The sequence below is a fragment of the Hemibagrus wyckioides genome, linkage group LG04 (genome assembly GCF_019097595.1).
Source record: "Hemibagrus wyckioides isolate EC202008001 linkage group LG04, SWU_Hwy_1.0, whole genome shotgun sequence".
Lineage (NCBI taxonomy): Eukaryota > Metazoa > Chordata > Actinopteri > Siluriformes > Bagridae > Hemibagrus > Hemibagrus wyckioides.
The window spans coordinates 15,849,537-15,875,908 of NC_080713.1; the positions used below are offsets into that span (position 1 = coordinate 15,849,537).

At 40.5% G+C, this 26,372-nt stretch overlaps 1 protein-coding gene across 8 annotated transcripts in view; it reads right to left on the reverse strand.

The window, feature by feature from the left end:
- The window catches only part of mef2aa (myocyte enhancer factor 2aa), an 84,836-nt gene that overhangs the window by 34,915 nt on the left and 23,549 nt on the right, over positions 1-26,372 (reverse strand). For all 8 annotated transcript variants that reach the window (XM_058388545.1, XM_058388546.1, XM_058388543.1 and 5 more), the window contains 2 exons: positions 20,406-20,623; positions 8,035-8,238 (listed from right to left, as the gene is read on the reverse strand). In XM_058388545.1, the coding sequence (XP_058244528.1) occupies positions 8,035-8,238; positions 20,406-20,459 (258 nt within the window). In that variant the 5' untranslated portion in view covers positions 20,460-20,623. The remainder of the gene's footprint in view (positions 1-8,034; positions 8,239-20,405; positions 20,624-26,372) is intronic.

The following is a 26,372-nucleotide window of genomic DNA, read 5'->3' on the forward strand; positions in this document are numbered from 1 at the left end:
TCAATAACCAAAACACTTGCCTTAAACACGGCCACAACTCCAAGAGGAAAATCTATGCCAGTGCATATGGTTGGAGGCTGGGAGCTTAATGCCATTACGGGAAGCCTGTAGGGTAGTGACAGGCCTGGATGGTGCCACCTCCAACAGCCTGGAGCATCGCTCCATTATCTAGGCATGTCAGGATTGCAGATCCTCAGCACTCCAGGCCTGATCTGTCAGTGAAAGAGCCCAGACAGGGCCCCTCTGAGACACCCAGCCCCCTAATGTTTGGAAAATGAGTTTAGCCGCTAAGGCCGAATCAACAGCGGCATATAAATAATACCCCTATTAAGATTGCCACCCCTGCCTGCTAAAAGAGAAATGGCTTTGTAATTGCCATGGTGTTAACAGTGCATGTTGTGCTTGCAGAGCACCCCAGAGCAGTCTTTGATTTAACAGTCAGGCAAATGGAGACAAATGGCAATACAAAAGACAATTAAAATTATGACCGTTAACTGTTTTTCTTTCAGTTAGGTTTAATAAAAAATGATAAGGAAAATATCTGTTTTCTTGATGCCATTGTTTAATTGGAATGCTAACTGATGTTAACTATTACAGGACAGCATAAAAATAAGATTATTTTTCGAAATGCACATGGAAATGTGAGCCTTTGATTTTATCTTCTGTGGCACTGAGCTACTGCAGACAAATACAAGAGATTTTGCTGGCTTTTTCAGCTAAGAATTGAAAGGTACCTTTATATCCCATCAGAGTGAATTTAAAGACTGAATCTTCTACAAATGATGACTTAAGTGATTTAATAATATTCAATTTACCCAAATGACATTCTAAACTGTATTTTAATGGTTGACCTTAAGGGATTTCTTGCCCTTCCACTCCTCACAATGCTGCTGCTATTTCTCCTCCTTTCTCCTACCCAACACCAGGAGGAGGATAATTGATCAATCACGCTAATTGAACAGTCTGGCCAGCCAGTGCACAGAAGCAGATGTGCCAATTTGCATTCATTAAGACAGACTGGGGGTCTTAATCACTATGCCTGCTGTGATTGACAGCACAAACAATTCTGTTTCTTTCTCTCTAAACATAAAGCCCATGGCGTGCTTTCACTGACTTTGCTATCAGCGTAATGATGCACATTGACATGTGAGAGGCTTGTATCAAGCTGTCTTTTACAAGACGTCAAAAGTACATTTCAGAACTCTTTCGGATCACATACAGCAGAAGAAATGACCTAACTCTTGTGGCATTTTACTGAAAATGAAGCATGGGCATTCTGCACAGTAGTCAAATCACTGAAAAAGTCCCCTGTGACATCATGGCATCAGCTACACCCCTCTCCCCACGCCTCCACCTTCCCTTGAGGCTACAGTGATGAAGGAAAGTCCTTTATCAGAAATATCTCCCAGGCCCAGACATTCAACTTAGCCACATTTCCTTCCTTTCCTCGCCCTCACTCCCAGACACACAGTCTTTTTTTTTTTCAACAGCTTTACTCACTCTGCCAGCTCATTGTCAATGGGACTTTATGGACTCAGATGGCTGTGTAATGAATATTTATGCTATAGAAATGCAGTTGTGCTGTTGTTTAGAAGCTTTGTATGCCAGTTTAAATGTTCAGCGTCACAGGGACCAAGGGACATTGACTTTTTTTTTTTTTTTGGTCCCATGCTTTATAGAAAGACAATGGTGCAATTCATGTGGAACAGAAGTGGAAACACACAGAAAAGGAGAAAAAGGGATAGCTGGCATTTTAAAATGGTCAAGATTTACATATCATGCAAATTTTATTTTGACCATTAAACATCCTCAGAAGAATGCCCTTAAAGGACAGACAGTTCTTTTTCAAGGACTCAAAAATCCATTAGAAGTATGCTAACTATACATGCCCTCACCCCAGATTCTCTCATCCTTCATTCTCTACAGCAGATGAGTATATCTGTTTCATACTGTATTGTATCTTCTTATAATCATACCGACTCTCTTATATTCTTCACTGATTGGTTAGAAGGCATTGATTAATTTTATATAATGGCACAGACTAAGCAGTAGTTCTGGATGCAATGCAAATTACAGGTTTACATTAGTCAGTGTTTTAATATAGTATCACTTCTCTAGTGCCAAATAACACATGGGGCTTGCATGCCAAATACAAAAGTTTGTAATTAATGAAATGGTCAAGCACCTTAGACCACTCAGATCTACAGTTGTTCAGACATGGGGAAGTCTTCAGGCCTGTCGTTTATTATTTCTATATAAAAATCTCTAAGCAACAAACACAACTCCACCTTTGAAAATATGTATCAGTCAGGAAATAGAGAATCATTTGTTTCATAAAACCACAAGTTAAAATGTCAGCCTTATATGGCCTGCAAAAAAGCAGACACTGCATTTGCATCTAATTTGTTTAATATTCAAATGAACAGGAGTTACAAAACACTAGCCCAGGGGTGTCCAATCTTATCCGCAAAGGGCCGGTGTGGGTGCAGGTTTTGATTCCAACCAAGCAGAAGCCACACCTGAGTCTACTGAAAGCCAAGATCAGGTGATTAGCCAGTTGGAATCAGGTGTAGCTTCTGCTTGGTTGGAATGAAAACCTGCACCCACACCGGCCCTTTCTGGACAAGATTGGACACCCCCGCACTAGCCAAACTCAAGTCTATACGTCAAACAATCAATAAAGATAAGTCATTAAATAAGGATTCGTTGTGTAGGGGTGGTGGTGTTCGCTCAAGTGGTTAAGGCTCTGGGTCGTTGACCGGAAGATCAGCAGTGCCAAGTTGCCACTGTTGGGCCCTTAACCCTCTCTGCTCCAGGGGCGCTGTATCATGGCTGACCCTGCACTCTGACCCCAACCTCCAAAGCTGGGATATGCGAAGAAAGAATTTCAGTGTGCTGTAATGTATATGTGACAAATAAAGGCTATTTCTAACAAATATGTTAAGAAGGATCCTACTTCTAGGCACTATAGTACATGTGTGTGTGTGAAGTTGCAAGGAATCATCCATGTACTGTGAGTCTGTGTTGGACTGAGAGAGGAAGCCCCTAGAGCAACTCAGGGAAGATTTCATTACTTCAAGTCATAGACCAAGAAGAGTAAGGATGATTGAATTATTTTAATTACCTGCAGCAGCTTTTTCATTTGCAGTGCAAATAAAATTGAATTTGAAACACACAGGAACAAGAACAGGAACTCCAGGGGTCTTACTACAGTGTGGAAATTATAGACATGCTGACTGATTCAGTACTGCACTCACATTTATTTTACGCATTTTCCATATCAATCTATACATCATAAATTATTATAAATAAATGTGCAAGTTCCTATGTCTTGGGACCATTGAGTATGCACAGATCTTTTTTTTTTATGAGAAATGAACAACTGAGTAAAAACTAACAAATATTTTGACTAATGTCTCTGGATTTTTAAGATGATCAACCAAATGTTCAAGACGTGATTTTGTCATTACTTTCCCCACAGATACTGTATGACTAGCTGGTCCATGGTTGCCTAGACATTCATTTACTTCATAGCAAAACAGCAGAGCTCTTATTCTGACAAATAAGTTTTGCTGGAACTTTTTCTTATTGGCTAGTAAATTATTTTCACTTTGAATTTCATCTTCGAGTTCGGCCTTGTGAAGGGACGTGTTATTACGGTATACCATAATTCTCTGTCTGTGTGTGTGTGTGTGTGTGTGTGTGTGTGTGTGTGTGTGTGTGTCATCATATTTTGTTCATAGTGCATGAAGGACACACTGCAGCCCAGAATCCTCCAGTGAAACATTGTGTGGTTTAGGTACTACACTTTCAGTTGAGTAGTAAAGGTTTGCTTTTGTTTGAATGGTCCTCACAGAAACAGTAATCAAATATGATTAAAACATTACCAAATAGTTATATTATATAGTCATAACCTGTACGTGGCTACAGTGACAGTGACTTATACATTCTCCCACATAATCAGTGCATATTTTTAAAACAAGCAGCTGAATGTGCTTGCCTTTGACTGGGAAAAGAGGAAAGCTAGTCCTCATCCCACCTAGAGAATAGAGACAGTTGTCTAGGACCCCTGGCTACAAATGGCTGTGGCATCATCGAAATTTAATATCACAATTGCCCAGTGATAGTGGGAATGTGTAGACACTCGTCATCCACTATTGCGTCATCCACTATTGCAGAACTTATAAACATAAATAATTATTAATAATGCAGTTTTACAGTAAAATAAACCTTCAAGGTATAGCTATTTACCACACCCAAATTAACTTGTCATTTAATTACAAAGACTACCACAGGCTTAATTTGGTGTGTTAAAGAGGGAAATATACAAATGTCTATAATGCTCTAACTCTTCAGGACTGGAGGCTGACACTGTCCTTTAGACTGTCCTTTAGGCTTTTAGAAAAAAATGTTTTTAGAATCCAGAAAACATTTGCAGAGTCAGGATAACTACATTCATACGAAGTCATTTCAAAATAATAGCTAAGAGGGACATTTACATCAGCTTTTTATTTCATTTAATTATTTATTTTATTTACCCGCTTTTCAGTGGGTCTTAATTTGTAACTGTAATCTGTAACGTAGACATGTTTGTGAGCTTCTTTGCTCAGACACGCATTTTCTGTGGTAATGGTCTAAGCAACCATAAAAGCTTTGTATTTATGTAACAGTATATCTTATCAAACTCAGCTTCATGCAATTGCTCAATTATTTTAAATAAAACTTCTTCAGCTTTGGAATTCAAAGTGTTTGTTTTTTGGGGGTTTTTTTGCTGCAGTTTAAAAAAGGTGAAAGCAAGGACAGAGTGTGCTGGTGGAGACCTGATATGCTAGAACACCTGTGGTCCTTAAAGACCCCACACACACCCAGAATGAGAGCTGTAACCTCGAAGGAAACGCTCCATCAACCCTGCACTCCTATTCAGTAAATAAAAGGGATTGCTTCAGACCAGGAACCTTTGAAAAGGGAGACACAGATGGGATCGTGGCCACTTTTAATCAGACAGAGAAGTGGACAGGATCCACAAAGGGAGATTTTACGCAACGCTTCACCTGTCGCCTGGGGTGTTACTGAAGCTGAACTGCTGCTTGCTGGCCACACGGACACACACACACACACACACACAACAGAGTCACAGATATGCATACACAGGCATATACATGGACTCTGCACCCCTTTATCCCCCATTTCAACCATCCTTCCTCAAGAGCTGAGTCTATGGCACTGGTCCCAACAGACGAAGTCCATCGCCCTGTACTAAGTTATCAAATTGCGCCCCAGGCAAACATCCATCTGTGGAAAGTGTGGCATCTGTTCTAACATGTTACAAGGCCATGCCTTTATCTACAGATGGTGCTGGTGAGGAGGAATGTGACCTTTGATTTGGCTTCTCACATGGAACGAGCACCAATCCTGCCCGATGGAAAAAGCTGGGAAAGGCAAAAATGTTAAATGTTAGAACAAACAGTCTAAGTACCTTTGGTGCTCATGAGTTTAACGTGATTCTTTAATTTAGGTAAGTGTAAGTGCCTTCTTGTTAAGCATGATTCACCAAAAGTGATGGGAGGGAGAGAGGAAAAGTGTGAGGGATGAGAGTGAAAAGAGAATTCATCCATTAAATACTTGTTCTGAGCCTTTTATGTCCATTAGGATGAGCTGAGTGCATATCCAGAGCAGACAGCATAGCTGCACATCACTGTTACTCTCTATTGGGACGTAAGCCTGCCATTTTCACAGCCAGTCAGACTTACGCTATTTTGAGATTTTTTTCTTTTTTTTTCTTTTTATTTCATTTAGGATAAACCCTTCCTCAGCCTCAAAGCCTTACATAATATGATGTTTAAAAAACAAGGATGCACTTAACAGCCACTGACCAAACCAATGCAGGGTGCAACTGTTACCTGGCTCTGTAACACAGCTCATGATGAGCAGTGATGCAGAAATGGCTTGCTGACAACAGGCCTGGATTACCTTATGACCATGTTCTTTGGCACTGCATTCACATGGTGTTGATAAGAAAACAGAGACCAGGCTTCAGGTGGCTTTTTTTATGAAGGCAGCAGGGTTAAGGGGGGAATCTGTGTGGCTCGGCACTGAGCAAGGACAAGAACTGCTTTGTTGGACATTTTCATGCACAGAGCCAGGCTCTCTCAGCGCTGACATGGGAAAAACAGCACCTCGCCACCCAGGCTGTACTCTTCTACACTTGACTGCTATGTGTGCATCTTAGATGCCACTTGCAGGATACAAATGTCACCCCATCAGCTGCTGAAGACATCAACCTATAGCCTTAACACTTCTGAACAGCGGGGCACTCAAATGAAGTACAACCAGACTGTCCAACAATGATCTTTTGTCTAGTTCACAAAACACCTGTGCATGATTCTATAGCATCTTTCTCAAACATGAAGACAAGAAACAGCCAAGCTGTTAGGGGTAGTACTTATATAAGAGAAAACATTAATCTATTCCTTTTTAACCCATCTGAGGGCTTGCAGGGCCAGGCAAGCATAAGAGCACTTGATAGAAAAAAAATCTTGTGGATGGCTCGCAATTCTCTTGCAGCTCTGCCAAGCAGGTAATGCACTAGCAATGGCATCAGCATGAATATATAAAAAGGCTAAATAGTATGAAAGGAGTCAGTTGTGTGGCATTATTATTTTAATCACATTTATTTAGCAGACAGCATGCTGATTCCAGGGTCCATGGTTCATTCAGTGCTTGAGTTACTGTCTGTGTTAAGTTTTGCATGTGTCCTCCATGTTCTCTGTTTTCCTCTTCCAAAAGACACTATAGGTTGTGTTATGTGTGTGTGTGGCTATATTTTATTATCTTCAGGCATAAATGAGTATGCATAGGTGTGTGCATTTTGGGCTGTTATCAAATTCCACCTTCTACCCAGTGTACCCAGGGCTGTGATTTTTATTTATTCACATATTATTCACATAGATTGCTAGAATGATACGGTTGTGAACTCCAGGAACAGCTGAATGGGACTCAAAGGCCCAACAGTGGCAGACTGGCAATGCTAGGATTCAAACTCATGCCCTTCTGATCTGTGATACTGCAGACCATTCTACACTACGTCAGGAGATTGAGCTGTTAAATCCCCACTGGCAAACAGGGGGTGTAAAGTGTATGAGTTTTAGTTGACCTGAGCCACAGAAATCAGAAATACTGCACAGCTGTGAGGAAAAGACTGACTGATAAATGTGCTCAATAAAACCAGTTCAATCAAAGGTGACAGGTTTGTAAAACAAGCAAGGTCCTTTCTCTTATTATTACTGCTACTGTACCAGCATGATGGCTTTTCATTTAGTAAAAATAAGGACAAACAATAGCTACAGAGGAGGGCATTTTAATGTGTGCAAGAAATAGAGATTGTGTAAAATGCTTATACTATATTATAATATTATTATACTATACTTTAAAAAAAAGTTAGGAATTTTCCCTGCAATCTTAGACCTTCACACTATGTCTCTGGTGTTAGTGATCATGGAGCTGTTTTATGATCCATGCTTTTTGTTAGCTGACTCAGGCTGAAACTGAGCTGAATTTATCAGACCTAGCAGATATCCTGAAAACGTATCAGAACAAGGATGAGACGGAAACAGTTACCCGTCAGCCAGTGACCCTAACAATGTTGTGCGAGCTACTCATGTCTTTTGGAAATTTAATTCAGAATATCAGCTCTAATGTTTACATTCTATTTAAAAATGATGTGCAATAAATCAACTTCCAGGTTTCATTTTTATAATAATAATTAGAAATATAATGACATATAACAGCATAATTATAAAAGTTATAATTTTTCAACATAAATTTCTATGTGGAAAGACATCGGTGATGCTGGTGACATTGGGGAATTCACTAGTTGTTAGTGTTTTGTACTGTATATTTATATCAGATTAGGGAAACAAATGTTCAGTCAGCCTGAGAACAGCAGATAAACCACATCCTCACACATGTTTCCATGGGTACTCCTCTGAACTTGCTGTTAGCCAGACCGAAAGCAACTAATGAAAATCCACTCACCTCCACAATGTCAGAGTTTGTCCTGCTCTCGTGAGGCTCGTTGTACTCTGTATATTTGAGCAGGACTTTGTCCATGTCAGTGCTGGCATACTGAAAGAGCTTGTTGGAGCTGTTGAAGATGATCAGGGCGATTTCGCAGTCACACAGGACACTGAGCTCATAGGCCTTCTTCATCAAGCCAAACTTCCTCTTGGTGAAGGTGACCTGAGAGACAGGAGGGAATAAAGTAATACTGCATGTAAGGTGAAATTATAATAGTGAGGACAGTTTTGGATTGTTGCTTTTAGTGTAATAGATTATTCTGAAAGGACAGATATCCAACAGTCTTCCAATGTCAACAAAGTCATTTTCAGAATGAGACTTTTCAGTACTACAGTGTCAAACCGTCTCTGTCTTTCTGATCAAGTATACATGGCTAACTGTGTATGCTTTGCTATGATGAGCTTTGTTCACCTCGAGGAAGAACTCTCAGCCATCACTGTTCGAAACAATTACTAAAACTGTAATTTTGGGAATTGGACATAAATACTTTAGAGCACATGGCAGAAATTACCAAATTACCAAATCCACTTGAGATATTTTACACCACCTATAGGCTACATGGGCTGAAATGTGAAAAAAATGTCTGTGGTGTTTCAAAAGTCATAAAAGTTGTTCCAACAGAGATTAAATGAACAGCAACTCTGATGGGAATGGGATGAGCTAATATTCTATATAGCAAAAAATGACATCTTAATAAGTGAAAAGATCTCGTATATAGTCAAATGTATCTCACATTTCCTATTATAAAAAATATATATTATTAAAGCCATTTATAGACAAAAATGACTATGAATGTCAAGACATAATGGTTGAGCTGAGGGTATAGATATTCATCTAAACATCGACGAAGCATAAACACAGAGTTAGTTGACAGGCTGCTTGCTTAACCTTGTTAAAAGACTATAGATGGTTTGTGGACTGGAGTGCCTATACTGTGGATTACCCAGATTCAGAAGTCCTGTCTTAGCATTTAATAAGTCCATGTCCAGTCTCTTTTGGCCACAGACAGCTCATCGACCATGCTCATGTCACTGCAGGTCATCAAAAAGGACAGCTGCATGCATGGCTCCAAGCCTGCACAATCAGGGTCATCACTCTTCCCATGCTCTCGCTCACAACCCTGTTCTGTAACTGCTGTAACTGTAACACGAGTGTACTACTGCAGCTCACAGATCAATGCAGTAGAAACCTGAGCCATACACAGATGACCTATTCTCAGGCCTTAAGCTCTATGCTGCTTACTTTTACCTGCAGTATATACAGCAGAAATCCAGGAAAATCATTCAATCATCATTCACAAAAGGAAGTTAACTCGCAACAGAAAAAGTTGAAAGGCTTAAAAGCTTAAAGGAATAGGAAACACTTAGTTCTACGACATGTTCTACTTTAACACGTAGTGTATGAAAGAGGTGAACTGCAGATTTGCATATGTGATATTGAAGTGACAGAATGACAGCATGCAGAAGCATGGTAATCTGCTCTCACACAGAACAGGTTGGCAGGGCACATGGCAAAATATTCATGGATGGTAAAGCTGTGGCTTAGAAAAGCAGTGCCTTAGGCAAAAAGGAGTCATAGGGAGTGTGAATGTGTGTGCATTTACTTCCGCCAATTTCTTTGACCTACTAAGCAGAGCTAAGTAGATGTGCTGGCTTTGTTCAATTTTAATTGGTCACAGCTTGCGGCAAGCCTTTCAATGCAATATAATCCAATGAGCTATAGAGTGTCTGTGAAAGCACACAGCACGTGGGTCAGTGCCAATGGAGTAGGAGTAATGTCACATGTTGCAAATTGCAGGTGATTACAGTGCTCAGTGTCCTCCAAACAACACCAATCCTCTCTCATTACTCTGTATTCAAGTGATGGGAATTTAGAGAGAATCACCTAACATATACAAAAACACAAGAAGATGGCAATCAAAATCATACACGGTTTTTATATTACAGTTGTCCTCTGTTACTAACTGGACATTTTTGCTCTGTTCTAGAGCAGAGCCAGTCAGGAAAGATTAAATATTAATATGGCTGTGATGCTCATATGGTTTAATCAGTACAGATATCAATACCCTTAATTCATTTCAGCCTCACAGCCATTGTCCTGTTCAAAATCCAATGTAATGGAGCACCGAATGAAAATACCAACTGTGCCAGCGTCTAGTCTAGTTAGCTGTATATTGCACTGCATAAAAGTGTCCCAACTGAAATCTTCATAACACAACTTCAATGCAAGTGTTAAGGTTACAGATGCATTTGGCCATCCTGCAAGACCCAAGAGAGGAAAAACTGTAGAAACACTGGTTCTGGCTGAGCCAGTAGAGTAGGTAGTCCTTTTGTACCTGAGCAGTCCAGGATGAAGAGTAAGCTGAGAGCAGCCTGCACTGTGTGCCTCTTAGTCCCAAGACCTAGTAAAAAACATTGCATTCCCAGATGCCATTAGTCTTGCTTTTTCTTCCCCCAGCAGAAAAACACATAGCCATGGCAATGCCAATCTGCTCCACATATCACAACACAACACGAAATCAACCAGGATCAGATCTGTGGGTGTGGGGTGTAGAAAAGTCACAGCAGATAGCAGCAGAGGAGCAGTGATCAAACTCACGGTAAAGTATTGATTCTAGCACTTTCATTTGAGGTTCTAGTTGAGGAATTACATGTTACATTTAAGGGACCACACTGTTCATCATTTGGTTGTCAGTTAAATTGTTTAGAAATCTCGAAACAAGGGCAGCTGATTGTGAATACAGATATGCATCAAGACCGAGATTCCATGGGACACAAAACAAAAAAATGTGTGAGATGGAATTTTTACTTTTGTGTGGGTGTGAACAGTCAGTCCTAGAGCTCACAGGAGAAACAAAGACCAAATTCAATAACAAAATGCTAAAGTCATGTTAAAGTCATGTTAGAGTCATGTGAACATTTCTAATTCGGACCAAATAAAAATTTAAGAGATGTATTTGATGTTAAGAAACCTCAACAGTGCCCATGCTGACAGTGCTGGCATCTCTAGCTCTGAGCTTTCTTTTCTATTTTTCAGTGTTAACCAATGTGTCTGGGGGTATGGATTCATATTAAATTGGAAAAAAAAAATTACCTCCAGTATAGGCCATGAATCCAAATACAGATATAGATTAGGGTATTGGGTTACACCTCTACTGGGAGACGTCTAGCAGGCTGAGGCTGGTCATATCATTGCAAGAACAGTAAAAGCCTGCTGTGATGGACTATGCTAAGACATTTTTCTGTCCAACTGCTGCTCAGCATGCATGGGCCGGCTGAACCAGGACAGGACTTCATTTCACCTGCACAGCAGGACACTTCATTGTGCCCGCACACACGCACACACACACACACACACATACACACTCTGACACTCTCATGTGGCAGACCACACACAGGAAGCATATCCTCCCAAGCCAGACTATAAAGAGGAAATATATGACATCAATATAAACATCATAGTGAACAAAACCTAGTAGCACTCCCACAGTTCTGATGTGTTTCAACCTAATCACTTACTGAAATAACTGAACAGCGCTTCAAGCAATTATGTAACTATTGCTTCACAATACCATGAGGAAATGACACTCTCAAGTTTGAACCAAGACACAGTTTTATGACCCTAATTGCATAAGATACATTATATATAGGTCATGGCATTGCTCCCAGAAAACACCCCCATAGTCACTGACTGGGAAGCCAATGAAAAACCACAGAGATGCTTAAGATTACATGAGATGACATTTGCGAGCACTGAAACACAGACTCAATCACTATATGCATGTTGGTCAGATGTGGTTCAGCAAAATTTGATAAAACTTATGAATGCTTTCAAAACATCGAGAGTATTAGAAGTAGCAAACACAGTATACCATTATAAACTTAACTTCAAATATTTAGACACTTATTAACATCATAACCTGTAAAGGTTTGAAACTTTCATGTGTTTCGTAAAACTGAAGGATTAGAGTATTGATGATTCAGAGGTCCAAACGTCTTGGTCAATACATAAAGATATCTTGGGAACAGCTTCAATTGACATCTAAGAGATATTGAATACCTGAAACAAGAGTCTAACTATGAGTCATGTACTGTATGCCAAACTTCTCCCTTGTTCTTTTCTAACTTTTGCACAGCCTCTGATAAGGTCACTCAGATGACCTGCAATGCCAGACATACAGTAATTATATTAGCATTTCTCATCTAATTGTATGTCAGGAATGAAAACGCTGACCTTTTCAGAACTTTTTTTTTCTTCTAGTGAGCAGGTTTCTAGTGCTAACTCAGTTCCAGCTACAAGCTCTTCTGTTTGGTCTGTCTCTGGTTCATTTATTCTATCATCTGCTTTTCTCTCTAAAGCCATGCAAAAGGTCTAGTTACATGCTCATTTTGCTTGTGAAGAGGTTTAATGTGAATGTAATGAATGTGTAACGAAGGGTGATAACGGAAGGACATGGAATAGTGGTAAAGAGTGTTTAAAAAAAGTAGAATGGAAAAGGAAATGAGGGAAACATTTTGCAGTGGATCCATTTTGCAAGACTTTAAACTTTTATGTAAAGTGTACAGAGGGCAAAAATGTTTCATACTTTGTGTATTTATCTGTTTATCTCACTACATCAGTGGGTGTGTGTGCGCACTCATGCTTGTCTGTGTGTCTGTGTTTGTCTTTGCATGATTTTTGACAAGGACTGGCTTGTCAGTCAAGCAGTGCATCACAAGCTGCCCTTAGGGATGATAGCCAACATGTAAAACAAGCCATGATGAGCTCTAACAGTCTGGGGCAATGAAGGTGAAGATGTCTGTGTTTGATATCTAATGGGGAAAATGTTAGAAAAGCATTAAGTGAGAGTAGGAGATGCACCGTAAGTGCTACATGTCAATTCCAGTCTTCATATCGTGGCTACTGTATGAACCCAAGTTTCCTGGCAGAGGGATAACTATGCCTAAGAAGCAGAAACAGAAGTCTTTCCTCACTGTCTGATCAGATCAGACTCAAATTAATCCACTGGTCTACGAATCGTGGCTGGGTTTTGCAGTTATGGAAGCCTAGAGGGCCGAGCAGGCCAGCTGTGGCCATGCTGGGTTGACCTTGGTTTCACAGGTCTTTGCCACGCCAAGTTGGCATTAGTGAGATAAAGGGGTTCACACAAGGGAAACATTTCTTTATCTTTTGAATCTCTTGTAATCTTTGATCTTTTTTATATTGAAAACACAACCTAACTTTTTTAACAGTGAAATGGGAAAAACTGCTTTCTACCTAAAGAACAGTGATGCCTTAGTCTTTGAGTTTTCACTATAATATAAATGTCAAAAAAAAATTACCATAAACCTTTTACTTTCACAAAAAGAAGCAATTTGACTTTTGATCAACTCACAGGGTACTAAAGTCCATCAGCAAACATGAGAGAATAGCTTCTTCAAACAAAAGCTCTCTAATAATGGAATTTTTTTCAGCCTGGTGACGATATTTTTCACCAAAAAGTTCATTGTGTCAGGGTGTTTTTCCGCTGGAAACAGGTGCAAGGAAGTGTACATGTAGAGAAGTGCAGATAGCCAATCAGACTGCAACCTTCAAGATCTTGATGCGTGGCTAGAAATGAGTACAAATGTTGGCAGAGTGTCGGAGGATCAGGTCAGTGATAATCACTGCATGTTGATCCTGATCATTTTATACTAGGGATGCACGGTATGAAAAATTTAAACGGATACCGATAACCAATAATTAAGTGCTACTCATGGCCGATTCCAATAACCAATAAGTTCATATTTTTACATTAGAATTTTCATATAATCTGCAGTTTGTTCACCCAGGAGAATAGAAAATCTAGGATGCACTAATGAAACTGATATTTTAGTAGCTCTGGCCTAACTGTAATAGCAAACATCAGTCCTGACTCTTCAAATGTTTTTTATTTTTTGTGTAAGGCACTACAATAAGAACAGAAAGGGTTTAACAGAACAATGACAGAACTATGGTTTATCTGCAATTAACAACTCATTAACAACAAATTTATATTCAAGTAATTCATGCATGACAAAGAAATGCATCTATTCAAACTTTTTAGTGCATGAGGATGAGGAAGGTGTATAGACCTTAACTTAAGGTCTATATACCTTCCTCAATGCTCCGTGTTTTAGGTCTAGCGCTAGTTCGCGGCTAGTCCGTGGCTGCTTCATATTCTTTTAAAACATCTTCGCCGCGACGGCGACCCTTCAAGTGAGATATAAGATTTGACGTTTTAAAACTTGACGCCTTTTTACCTCCTCTCGGAATCCTTCCTGATCATGCATTGCAAATAGCAATGGCATTGTCCTGCGCTGCCACAGAGAAAAACTTCCAGACCGGCAAAGACATGTTCACAGATGATGACCTAATGAGCGTGACACAGTTTAAAGCTGCAGTCACTTCTACTCGGAAAGCGGATAAATCTCAGATAAATCATACTGATTGATTGATTTACCAGCAAGCGTACTTTATTGGATCTAGTTATCAGATTTAATTTATTTATCGGAGTAATAACAATGACGTCATTTTCTCCCATATCGGCCAATAATTTATCTGTCTGATAAATGTCTTGCATCCCTAATTTATATCATGGCCACAGGAAATGCTTCCAACTGGCTGTCTAATTTTACTAATTTCTAAAAAATGCAACACTTCTGAAGCAAACTTGGTAAACCTTTACATAAACAAGATGGATTCCGACTAAATTTAATCAGCAAATTTAACATGAGATGATCATAAAATAACAAATTAACTGATGCTGCAGTTAATTAAAAATCAAAAGCAACAAGCATGTGGGGGCAAGAAATTCATGACCACTCTCTGAATGATATAATCATGATCTGATGCACTTAGACGATGTTGTTTTGCTATTACAATGAATCATCAGACACTACACAGTCTCTCAGCTAGGAGGGGAGGTGGGGGATGATCTAAATGTTGACATCAGCCAGAAATTACACACAAAAGCCACCTACACTATTTCCCCTCAAAACCTACTACTGCAAGCTAATGTAATTACACTAAAAACAAAACTCGCTTCACCTTGAGTAATCTACTATAAATTTGACAGATATTGCAAAGCCAGCTATCTACAGTATGAAACTAGCTAAGACTAGCTCAACCTTTTATTCTGCTATTTCCACATCTCCCTCAGTCCTCCGTTCTATAATGAAGCTTGTTTTAAGCCATTAAAGAGAACAGTGTTGGCTCAAGACCTTTCGAGACTCAAATTGTGTGAGAAATGTGTGGCGTGCATTTCTGCTAAGTGCTGAAGAACAGATGATGATAGACGTAAGAAAGAGAAAAAGAATGAGAGTTGTGAGCATGCAGCGTGCCTATGTCAAAGTGAGGCTGAGCAAGGGCGAGTAATGCTCCTCCCAACAGCGAAATCATCAAACTTTTAATGACTTGGGCAATTACCCCCAGTGAGCCTGCTTAATGGTGTACAGAGGACGTTGTTAAGCAGGAAGAACACACATGTGCACACAGACATTTATTTTAAAAAAATAATTAAAAAAAAGTGTACTGAAAAGATACCCGGTATAATGCCTTTCACCTCTCGCCTCCATCTCCTTCTCTCTCTATATATCTCCTCCACTTGAACAGGTTCTGTTGCATGCTTTCGCAGAACTGTCCCCTGGAGTCCTTACTTACAATAGCACTTATCATATTATGCTCTGTTATCCATGAGGCAAAGTGCTGTCGCTACACAATCTAGCAAACTGGAGAGCTCTTTTTTATTCCAGGAGAGGCATCTCTCATTAGAACCCTTTTCAAGTCCACTAGAGTAATTAAAACCCACTTGATTGCGGGAGTTAATTTAATAGCACATTTCTGCCCAAATATTCCATGCTGCAGTCCAGACAAGACAGGTGCACGTCATCATCAAGGCTAGTAATTACAGGCTTTGAGAGCTTGAGAAGTAAATCAGAGCTCAAACCATGGGGAAAGACAAATGGGCAGAGGAGAACGGAGGAGGGAGAAGCAGGCCTTGTTACAGGATAATTCTGCCCTCCTGCACTATTATGGCAGAAATCCGCCCCTGCAAAGCTTTGCAATTAGCTTGTCAGGACCAAACTGTGCTGCGAGACTCGTCGGTTTCTTTCCTTCTCTTCTTTTCCTCCTTATCCTCCTCTTCCTCCTCCAGGATGCATGTACGGGGCAGCCAGGGGAACATTCCTGAAGGATAGGGCATCGTGCATGACAGGGTCTACACCTCTTCCATTTTTAATATGGTGCAAGTACACAGCGTGGGGCCAAGAAGAGATGAAGAGACTCAACTGGCATCAGCACAAAATACTGTTAAGGCTATACTCAGCCCACTTGGAGACAAAACAAACCCAATGGCTCAATCAGCTTCAACTGCAAGAGTCGTTCTTAGAGCAGAACAGAGCACAAAATGTCACCCTGAACCCTCTGCAACATTATCAGAGCAGCAACAATCACGAAATATGGTGCAAAAACAGAACTGTGCCCTGTCTTGATCTTGAAAATTAGCCTTTTTTGAAAATTTCGCAAATACAGCCTGTCCAACTCTTCCCAGCCTCTTCCATATAAATCCTAACAGGTCATCAAGGCTTTCTAGAGCATGTCTCATAACGCTGGAAGAAGCAGTGTGCTGCATTCCAGTTTATTTAATTAGCCTACTTAAGATGCTTTCACGATTCAGTGCTGTGTGCAAACTGGTGACAGTGCAAATATACAGATAAAGATTTAAAGTGATCTCCACAATAGGCCTAGTATGCTAATAAGCAGCTTTAGAGAAACAACAAAGTTCATATTCGGTGGAAAAATACACACACACACACACACACACACACACACACCTGCATGTATGCGCATACACATGCAAACAACCCTAAATGCATGCACATACACACACTCACACACACACACCTGCATGCCTGGGTATATACACATACGCACACATACACACGTACATGCATGCACATACACACATAAACAAACATATACACAAACACACACACAGCTCGTTCTCGCACACACACACATACACATATGCATGCACACACATCAACATGCGCCATAATAAAGGAGTCTGAGGCATCTCTGTCTAGTCTCCAGTGAAAAGTCATCTCTAACACCACTGATAACCTCTAACTAAAATGCAGATGCTGACATTTGAAATCTGCTGGATGCAATAACTATTAATTATTAGTCAGTGAGCCTTGTGTGTAGAGCTATGGTTACATCTAAAGACTCAAGCCGTGCTGAAATAATATGTTCCCAATGATGACTCGCAAAGTGGTGCATTTTAAACAGCCACTCCCTGCCACTTCAGCCCGTAGTTTCAATTAAATTAGACCTGAAACTCCTTACTCCAGCATAAATGAATACATTTCATTAATTCAGCACTGGGCTACAAAGTGATTTTACACAAACTTATTTTCCCTTTGCTTGTATTTCTCTGTATTTTATTTTTTTATTATTTTTTTTTGCTGATGTTGTAGGCCAGGGCGGAGAGTGCAGATGCTGATGCTCCTCTCAGCCGTCTCTCTGTCTGCCTGCCTCCGTGTTTGGATCCCACCCAGCGCTGGTGTTATGCTGATAATTGGCCTGTCCTGTAAATTTGGAGTTTCTCACTCGAATGAACTGCAAGCTCCACACTTGCTGTCGAAGAGAAGGGGATGAGCGGGAGCGAGCCGGAGAGCGGGAAGAGGGAGGGGGGTGCAACTGGCTGTTATGTTATCACCCTCAGGAGAGTGAGCAAAAACCTCAATTAGCTTTCCGCCAGCGCGGCAAGAAAGTTCTTTCGCTGGCAAGACGGTGCAAATGATATTTTGAGAGGGTGTGAATGGGGCGCATCCAGGTTCTGACACGGTACTTCTTTTTCCATTATCGTATCCTTAAACAGGAGCCCTCATAGTCTTAGAAAAAAGCTGCACATGCAGTATAATAGATGAATCACACAGAATCCTCTATTGCTGAAGGATGCAATGTTTTACATCAGCCCAACCCAAAAACTCATGTACGGTGTATTCTCCTTATAAGAAAGAGCACTGAGGAGTAGTTGGTGGAGACATCCGTGAATGAAAGGGATGTGTGTGGGAGGCAGTGGTGGAGCAGAGCAGACTGAGCTGGCTTGCGCTGTTTATATTTAGCGTGAGCAGACTAGGGTGAATTCCAGCCTGTCTCTGTGGCTGGCCAGAGCTGGCACTTTTTTTTTTTTGCAAGAGAGCAAGAGGGAGACAAGAGACAGACAGAGAAAGAGACAGATAGAAGGATGCTGTGTGTCCTGCTGACCCTCCCTGCTAATGAGAGGGTGCTGTGGTGCAGTGGCCGCTCCTAATTACTAGCAAGCAGCTGCAACCACAGGGAGTGCAGGGCCCCCTCTGGGCCTGAGCTCTCCACTGAGGATAGAGATAGAGAGAAAGAGAGAGAGAGAGAGAGAGAGAGAGAGAGAGAGAGAGAGAGAGAGAAAGAGAGAGAGAAAGAGTCTACAGTCAGCCCTCTTCACCTCACTCACCTCTTGCTAGCCTCTGCTCCCATCCTGGCTGGCTAACACCAAGCTTTCTGCTGCCTCATCAACTTTCCCAGGGACTCAAATTGTAGGGTGGCGTGTGGGAGCCACGTCTGTATATATATCTGTAAACGTGTCCTGGTATGATTTTAACGACTGTCTGTGTGGTAGGCGTAAGATGGGGCAGTCTAGGAATGTTTCAGAGGAATGCTGGGGCAGTCATTTTAGCCACTGCACTACTGAACTTAAGACCAATAATCAGCTTGCCTCTCCACTCTTTCAGCTCCACTTTTTCAGCTTTTGTCTAAATGTTAAACTCAGTGCATGGCAATAATATGAGTACTATGCAAATAAGCACTTAGTTAACTGTCTACAGATGCTTAGGACATTTTAAGTCCTAAATGGTTCAGTAGCAGCATAATTTTCTGATGTGGTGAAGCTGAGCATCTCCAGCACTTTGCTCAGCCGTTAATCCTACAGTCTTGGAAAATAAGAGTTCCTGAAGGGTTCTCTGCTTCCCAAATACACTGGAAATGACTTTGAAAGCAAAATAATCTGTTTAATTATTCAATTAATAATATTTATATGAATTATAGTGGCTCACAGCTTATGTAGTAGAAGTTTCCAGTGTGACACTTTACACTTCAGAGAATATTACACCAAAACTGCTGATGTTGTAAACACAAATATTAAATACTTACTAAAATGAAACAGAAAACCAAGAATTAAAATAAAAAATATTTTATGTTTTATACTTTAAAAATCAGCTTGATAGACATATGGCAGACTGACAGCCTAAATAAATATAATAATATATATATGATAATTATAATATAATTATTTTGTAGGGAGGCACGGTGGTGCAGTTGGTAGCATTGCTGCTAGCAGCTGCAGGGTCCTTGGTTCGATCCTGAGCTCATGTTATTCTCTGTGTGGAGTTCTGTTCTGGGTTCTCGTTTTCTGCCTCCTTCCAAACGATGTATATACATGGTGCTCTGGAGCCTAAACTTGGTTTTATTCTCAAGTACATGTTCTCCTCTTTTCTGCATAGCTTTCTTCTTGTTTCTCTAGTTTCCACCCAGCTCCCACTAACATGTGAGGAGTTGAACTGGCGAGATTGAATTTCCCCTAGGTGTGAATTTCTGACGTATGTGTGTGCATGCTCCCCTGTGATGACCTGCTGTCCCATTTAAGCTGTATTCCTGCATTATACCCAGTGTCCTAGACTCCAGATTAACTAGAAGCCTGACTAGGCTAAAGCACTTACTAAAGCTTAACAACAACATTATTAATAATAATAATAATAATAATAATAATAATAATAATAATAATAATAATAATAATAATAATATGATTATGATGATTAATCTTCAATAATGGTTTAAACCTGGTCTGGCTTGTGGTGGATCTAGAAACACTGGCCACAAGGTGGAAATACACTCTAAATGAAATACACAGCAGGGCACCATGTTCACAGCAAGCTACAATTTAGCACAGCCAATCTACCTGCTGGTATGTTGTTAAAAGTAATGAGAAAACCAGAAAACCCAGAGAAAATGTGTACAGTCACAGTGTAGAACATGCACAGAAACTTTACACTGACAGCACCGTGAGCTCAGGACTGAACTGGATGACTGCGTGACAGCATTGTTAGCTACTACACCAAAAAGATAGCTTACTCTTATGACTGCAATTGTTGGTATTATTATTTTTGTCAAACTCTTGCACATTCAGGAAAGATTCTCGTTCCTTTTCGGTGAAATACTCACAACTGTTCACTATTATTAAGGTAAAGGATCAACAGTCTCACTACAAGAAGAAGTGAAAGTTGAAAACGTCATACCTGGCGGTTCCTCTCATCCATAATCCGGGTGATCTGGATCTTCTTCCGTCCCATCTTTGCGTCCTAGTCGGTCTCTCTGGCACCCAGAGAATATCAGAAAAACACCCGCACTTGTCTTCCTCCGCTCCACTAGCACATTGTACACTCTCTCTTCCTCTCTCGATCTTCCTCTCTTTCTGTCTCTCCTTCTCTTTCTCTTGAAGCGCTTGCACCGCTATCTGCAGAGAGAGAGAGAGAGAGATTGAGGGAGAGAGAAAGAGGGAGAGAAAGAGAGCAGGAGTTAGTGACATTCGAACTCATAGGAAGTGCTGCAAGGCAGATGAAAGGAGGCGAGCACTCTGTGTTCTATTGGCTGCCATTCGTGGAGAGGATATGAGAAAGAGGCCCATGATAATATCTTTTCTCCACACCTGCATCTCAGAAAACAGCTGGGGCTCAACACAAAGCCACTAATACAGAGCAACAATACAACACAAAACAACATACTCATAAGCCTCCTCTCACACACTCCAGCCATGCCATATAGTTCACTCATGCCCGGGTGTGTTTAAGAAAGCGCTCTGTCCCTTAATAAAATCAAATGTAGATATGCAGATGGGCAAAAACAAAAATGAAAACTCTACTGGAATGCAATACTTGCTGCTGTCTGGTGGACTAGCACTTGATTAAGTGGGAAGTGAGATCTTGTAATCAATATGACACCAGAAAGTAGATCAGATCGTCTGTCTGGTTTCAGAATGTATACTACCCCGAGACTGCTTTCTTGTGTTATGTGTTCGCTGTGCGAGTTTTTTTTTACCCAGTTCCCTTCCGAGTCCAGGTTTGTCTCCCACTGTTGTGCTGTAGGAGATAAACACGCACACACATGCATGCCTCCAGAGACAGCCTCATTCTCTCTCTCTCCTGCTGCCGGCTCTCGCTCCTAAGATGATTAAGAGTGCGCCCATTCTCAGGCTGATATTAGCCTTAATTCCTCAGGGCACTGGATGAGGCAATTCACACTGTGGGCCCGTGCTTCAGAGCACGCTTTGCCCCCAGAGAGCCCGCTGTCTGCCCCTCCTCTCTCGCCCTTGCTCCAAGAGCCAACCTGCTCACAAAGAACCCCGCCACGGAGGCATTCATCATCCCTGTCCAAATAGAAAATGCCTAGGTAAACACATCTCTGATCAGAGAGTCGCAGCCGAGAAAGCTGGAGAACACTCACTCCACTCCAGAGATGGAGAGGTGGCATGAAACACAGCCGTCCTGCTCTTTGTGCTTGTGCTCTGCCAGAATGTGATGACCAGGAGGATTGAGAGGGAGCAGAGGCACAGAGGACCAATAATTAGCAGGTTAAAACATAGACGGTGTCTGGGTGTCCATGAGTCACTTTGTGAGCTTCAGCACTGCTGAAAAGTTTCGCAGGAGGTCACGTCCCTGGGAACTCACAGTAGGAAACTGTTACCAGGCCAGAGCCAAATGAGAAATTTCCCTATGGCACATGTGAATGGGCAACGCTGTTATTTATCAGTACACCATGTCCTACACAGCTCAGGCAGGAGGGCCATGGCACTGCACCCTATTCTGACAACTTCTAAATTCTGTTTTAGATGCGTTTCAACATTTGAATAATATAAACTCTTCAACATATTGTCAAGCCACTTGTTTTTGCAACTTTTGAAGAAAGTGAGCAAACTGCTAGATATTTTGGGGAAGAATTTGCTTTTTTTTTTTGCACAGGTTCTATATAATCAATTCAGGTTAATTTGATTTGTAGAGTGCTTTTAACATTTGACATTGTCTCAAAGCAGCTTTACAGAATATACGAAATATAGAGCAAAAAGTCCAAGATTTAATATTAGACTTATATTTAAAGTTGGGTTTATCTCTAATGAGCAAGCATATATCAGATCAGGGGTGTCAAATCTTATCCGCAAAGGGCCAGTGTGAGTGCAGGTTTCATTCCAATCAAGCAGAAGTCACACTTGATTCCCCCTGTGTGTAATCAGTTGATCTTGGTTTTCAATAGACTCAGGTGTGGCTTCTGCGTGGTAAAATGAAAAACTGCACCCACACCTACCCTCTCCAGATAAGACTGGACATCCCTGTATTAGACCTAGGTGAGGTGACAGATCTAGACTGGACATTTTTGAAGAGTTCCTTTAACTCTGTTAGGTGCCATAAAAACAATATGCAGCCATGCATGGTGCCGAAATTAATTCTCCACCAATTTTAGTGCACTTCAAAATCACAGAAAGTGCAGTGCTGTCATTCATCTACATAATGTAATGAAAGAACATCCATATAGTTGTGTTAAGCTGCCTAAGCTGATTTTCTGACTCTTTTAGATGATATAAAGTACAAAAGAACAATTCATGCTTTTTTTATATATAGTTCACAGTGTTATCTTCACCAGCCTCTTTAAATCAAGCATTATTTTAAAGCCTGAAAAAAAATTTGAGCGGAAAAAATAAAAAATTCCAAATACGATTATATATAAATGAGAAATAAATATCTTATAGGAATCAAATCTATAATGAATTGAATATCTTTAATTATGACAGTTTTCCGCTTATCCAAGTACCGCACCACAGCTTACAGCTCTAACCTGTACTTGACACTGTCATGGCCATCTGCAGGTCTATAAGCACAATGCATTGTGTCATGACATTTTGTCAGTATAATGGTAGCAGACACGCTTCAGTCCTGTGGCCGGTGCTGAATAAAGAGAGCGTTCACTCTGACAGGAACTTTGGCACGCTCGGCTTTGTGTGCTTGTGTTTGGATAATGCATGATGAAGCAGCAAGATGGCAGCTATTTGGCCCTGCACTCTGCTTTCACTCAGAGTGTCTCATGGCTTCTACCTCAGAAAATGGACCATTCACCAGTGCCTCATGGCTTCTTCTATTTCTCTCTTCATTACAGAGAGATTCACTGCAGCCATGCTTCATACACCCACTCGTCCTAACGCGTTCAAGGCAAGGGCATCTGCTTGAACAAACTATAAAATAGTGCCTGAGCTGTGAGCAACGACCTGCCCTGAAACCTCTAATCTATTATCAAATATTACAACGAGCACAGGGAGGATTAATAAAAACCAAACACTGGCACTAATGATGAAGCATGCAAATATAATAATGTACACAGGCTGATGAATGTGCTGAGCTTTCTCCAGTTCCCCCTCACCGTGCCAGCAATACACTGCCTTATCCTCAGCCGAAAGGCCACTCTCTCCACAGTGTGAGACGTCTGAATGTGTAGTAAAAATGAAATTCCTTTCATTTAATGCATTTGACTGATGTCAATACATGTGAGTCACATGTGAGACATGCAGAAAGAGCTGTTTAGACAATCAACACCTTGTCAAGTGAAAACCTGTGTTCTGTTATTTATGTGTCTAGCAGTGCAGCAAAGCTGTCACAAACCCGGTGCATGACAGCAATTGCATACAAGTGCTTGTAAGAGGTTTCTGAGCTCTTGTGCAAATACAGATTCAAATGATAGTTGAGTATTCACCTTTTCTAGATTCATATTTTTCAAAAACACTATACAGTATAATAGATCAGTTCTTATGTGTGTAATGTAAACTCAAGCTAACAGCTTTTTAATACAAACTACTAATGCTGATCCAGAAACCTTCTGGCTGTCTGTGTAGGAAGTATCAGATGAATGTTGTCTATACTGTGGTCAGTTTCACACACACAAATGCACACACACAAACAAGCAAAGCCCTTAACAACACTCTTAAAAACAACATTTTTACTACACAAGATGTCTTTCTGCATCAATGCTCCTGCGTCTACTCTTTACTATTTATCAAGAGACTCAGTTGCAGGAAAAAAAATGCATACTAACATTTTTCAATATTGTCCACACATATAATAATTTATCAGATGTGATTAGAAAGCTGGGAGTTAAAACCTGAAAGAGCCATTTATATAATTGATCATAGCCAGGGCCCAAAAGCAGGACAAGCAGATTATATATCTGGGCTTATATATCAGTATTTCTTTCACTATTGCATGCTGGACATGCAGGTTCAGTAGGCTGTTAATATAATAGTCACCACAAATTTTTTTTCTGCATTCATCCAACAACTTGAGAAAGAAAGCAAAAAAACCTTCCTCCCTATTTACTTTCAGTTATTATGTTATGTTTGTTTAACTGCATCACCAACAGGTTCATATATTTTATAATGGTGTAAAGCACCTCTGTGCTGTAGCGTGTACTATTATTTTGCAACCAGCAAACCTTGCAATCATGAACTCTGAGCACAGTCATGATCTGGCTGTTGAAATGGTTTTTACCATTCGTTTCGAATGGTTTTAATTTGAATGAATGGATGCTAGATGATCTTTCCAGATTCAGGACTGCGAGGAAACATGAGCAAAATCTGGTAGAGTGCAGCGCAAAACTGTAATAAAACTCTAAAGCTAGCACAGTTCTCAGTCACCTCACATTCAAACACTACATGGAGTAAAAATAAAAGACTCTACACGGACATGCCACTATGTTGGACACGAAAACTGCACAGCTCATAGCTCAAAGGTTAGCTGAATTTCTGAGTAAACAGAAACGCGACACAGAGACAAGACAGAGATGTTATCAGGAGAAGAAAAAAAACCTTGGTTAAAGTTATGGAAAATGGAAATCACCAGAAATATTCGAGCACTTGCTTATTTTCCATAGTCAGTTTTAATGCTCATAACCAGCGTGTCATTCTTCTGGGTTATGTGCTGTAAGTCTTGTTAATTGGGCTTCTGGAGCTTCTTGGAGCTTTCACTTGCACAGTGGATTAGTAAATGAATTTGTCCAGCCCTGATCCTGCGCCCAGTCAAGAATTTCTAGTAGATGTTTACCAACTGTTTGTAGAGGAGCTGATCAATACTCTGGGAACAAGTCTCTGAAGCAGACACTGTCTGTGTTTGAGATGAAAATCAATGGGCATACATGGTGTATTAAATATGCTCATGTCCACATGTTGTCCTGAACATGACCTGACCTGCACACAATCAAATATGTAAGTGAGTTTCCTGCTGTCTCAAAAATGACTCCTACTGATTTTGTAATAAAATATTTTCCATATTCTCTGATGAAGGTGGCTAGTTAGTGATATTTCTAGAAGAAACCCACCACTGAAGTCATGAACTCATTACTAACACTGCTTTAGAATGGTTCTAACCTTTTTCACAGCTCCTTTAAGAGTATTCAATTAGTGGGGTAAATGATGAAATAATTGATTAATCGAAACAAAAATGAATAAAAGCAACAGATTTTCGAGTAATGTTCACACTAAACATCAGAATGGGGATGAGGAACTGTATGACAGTAGCATGATAGTTTGAGTATTACAGAAACTGCTGATGTCCGGGGAAATTCACACACAACAGTCTCTAGAGTTTACACAAAATGATGCAACAAACAAAAAAACAGTAAGTGAGAGACAGTTCTGTGGTTAGAAACACCTTGTTGATAAGAGAGGTGTGAGAAAAATGGCCAAAGTGCTTCAAGCTGCCAGGAAGGATACAGTAACTCACAGTCACAATTTACATCCATGGTGATCAGAAAAACATTTAATGCACTAAACATCAAACCTTGAGGTGGATAAGCCACAACATCGACTTGTGCACAAGCTCGGTCCAGTTTCAGTGAGGCTGTGTGGATGATAGCCGCATGTTTGATGCTGAGATGCTTTTCTGTGTAGCATGGTTATAGAGAGTGTTTATTTGAGTTGCTATACCCTTCCTGTCAGGTCAAACTAATCTGCCCATTTTCCTCTGATCTCTTTTACCAACAAGGCAGAACTGTCCTTAACTCACGGTTTTTGTTTGTTGCACCATTCTGTGTAAACTCAAGAGACTTTTGAGTGTGAAAATCCCTGGAGATCAGCAGATTCTGAAATACCGTCTGGTACCAACAACCATGTCATGGTTAAAGTTAGTGCGATCGCATTTTTCCTGCTCTGATATTTGATGTGAACATTAGCT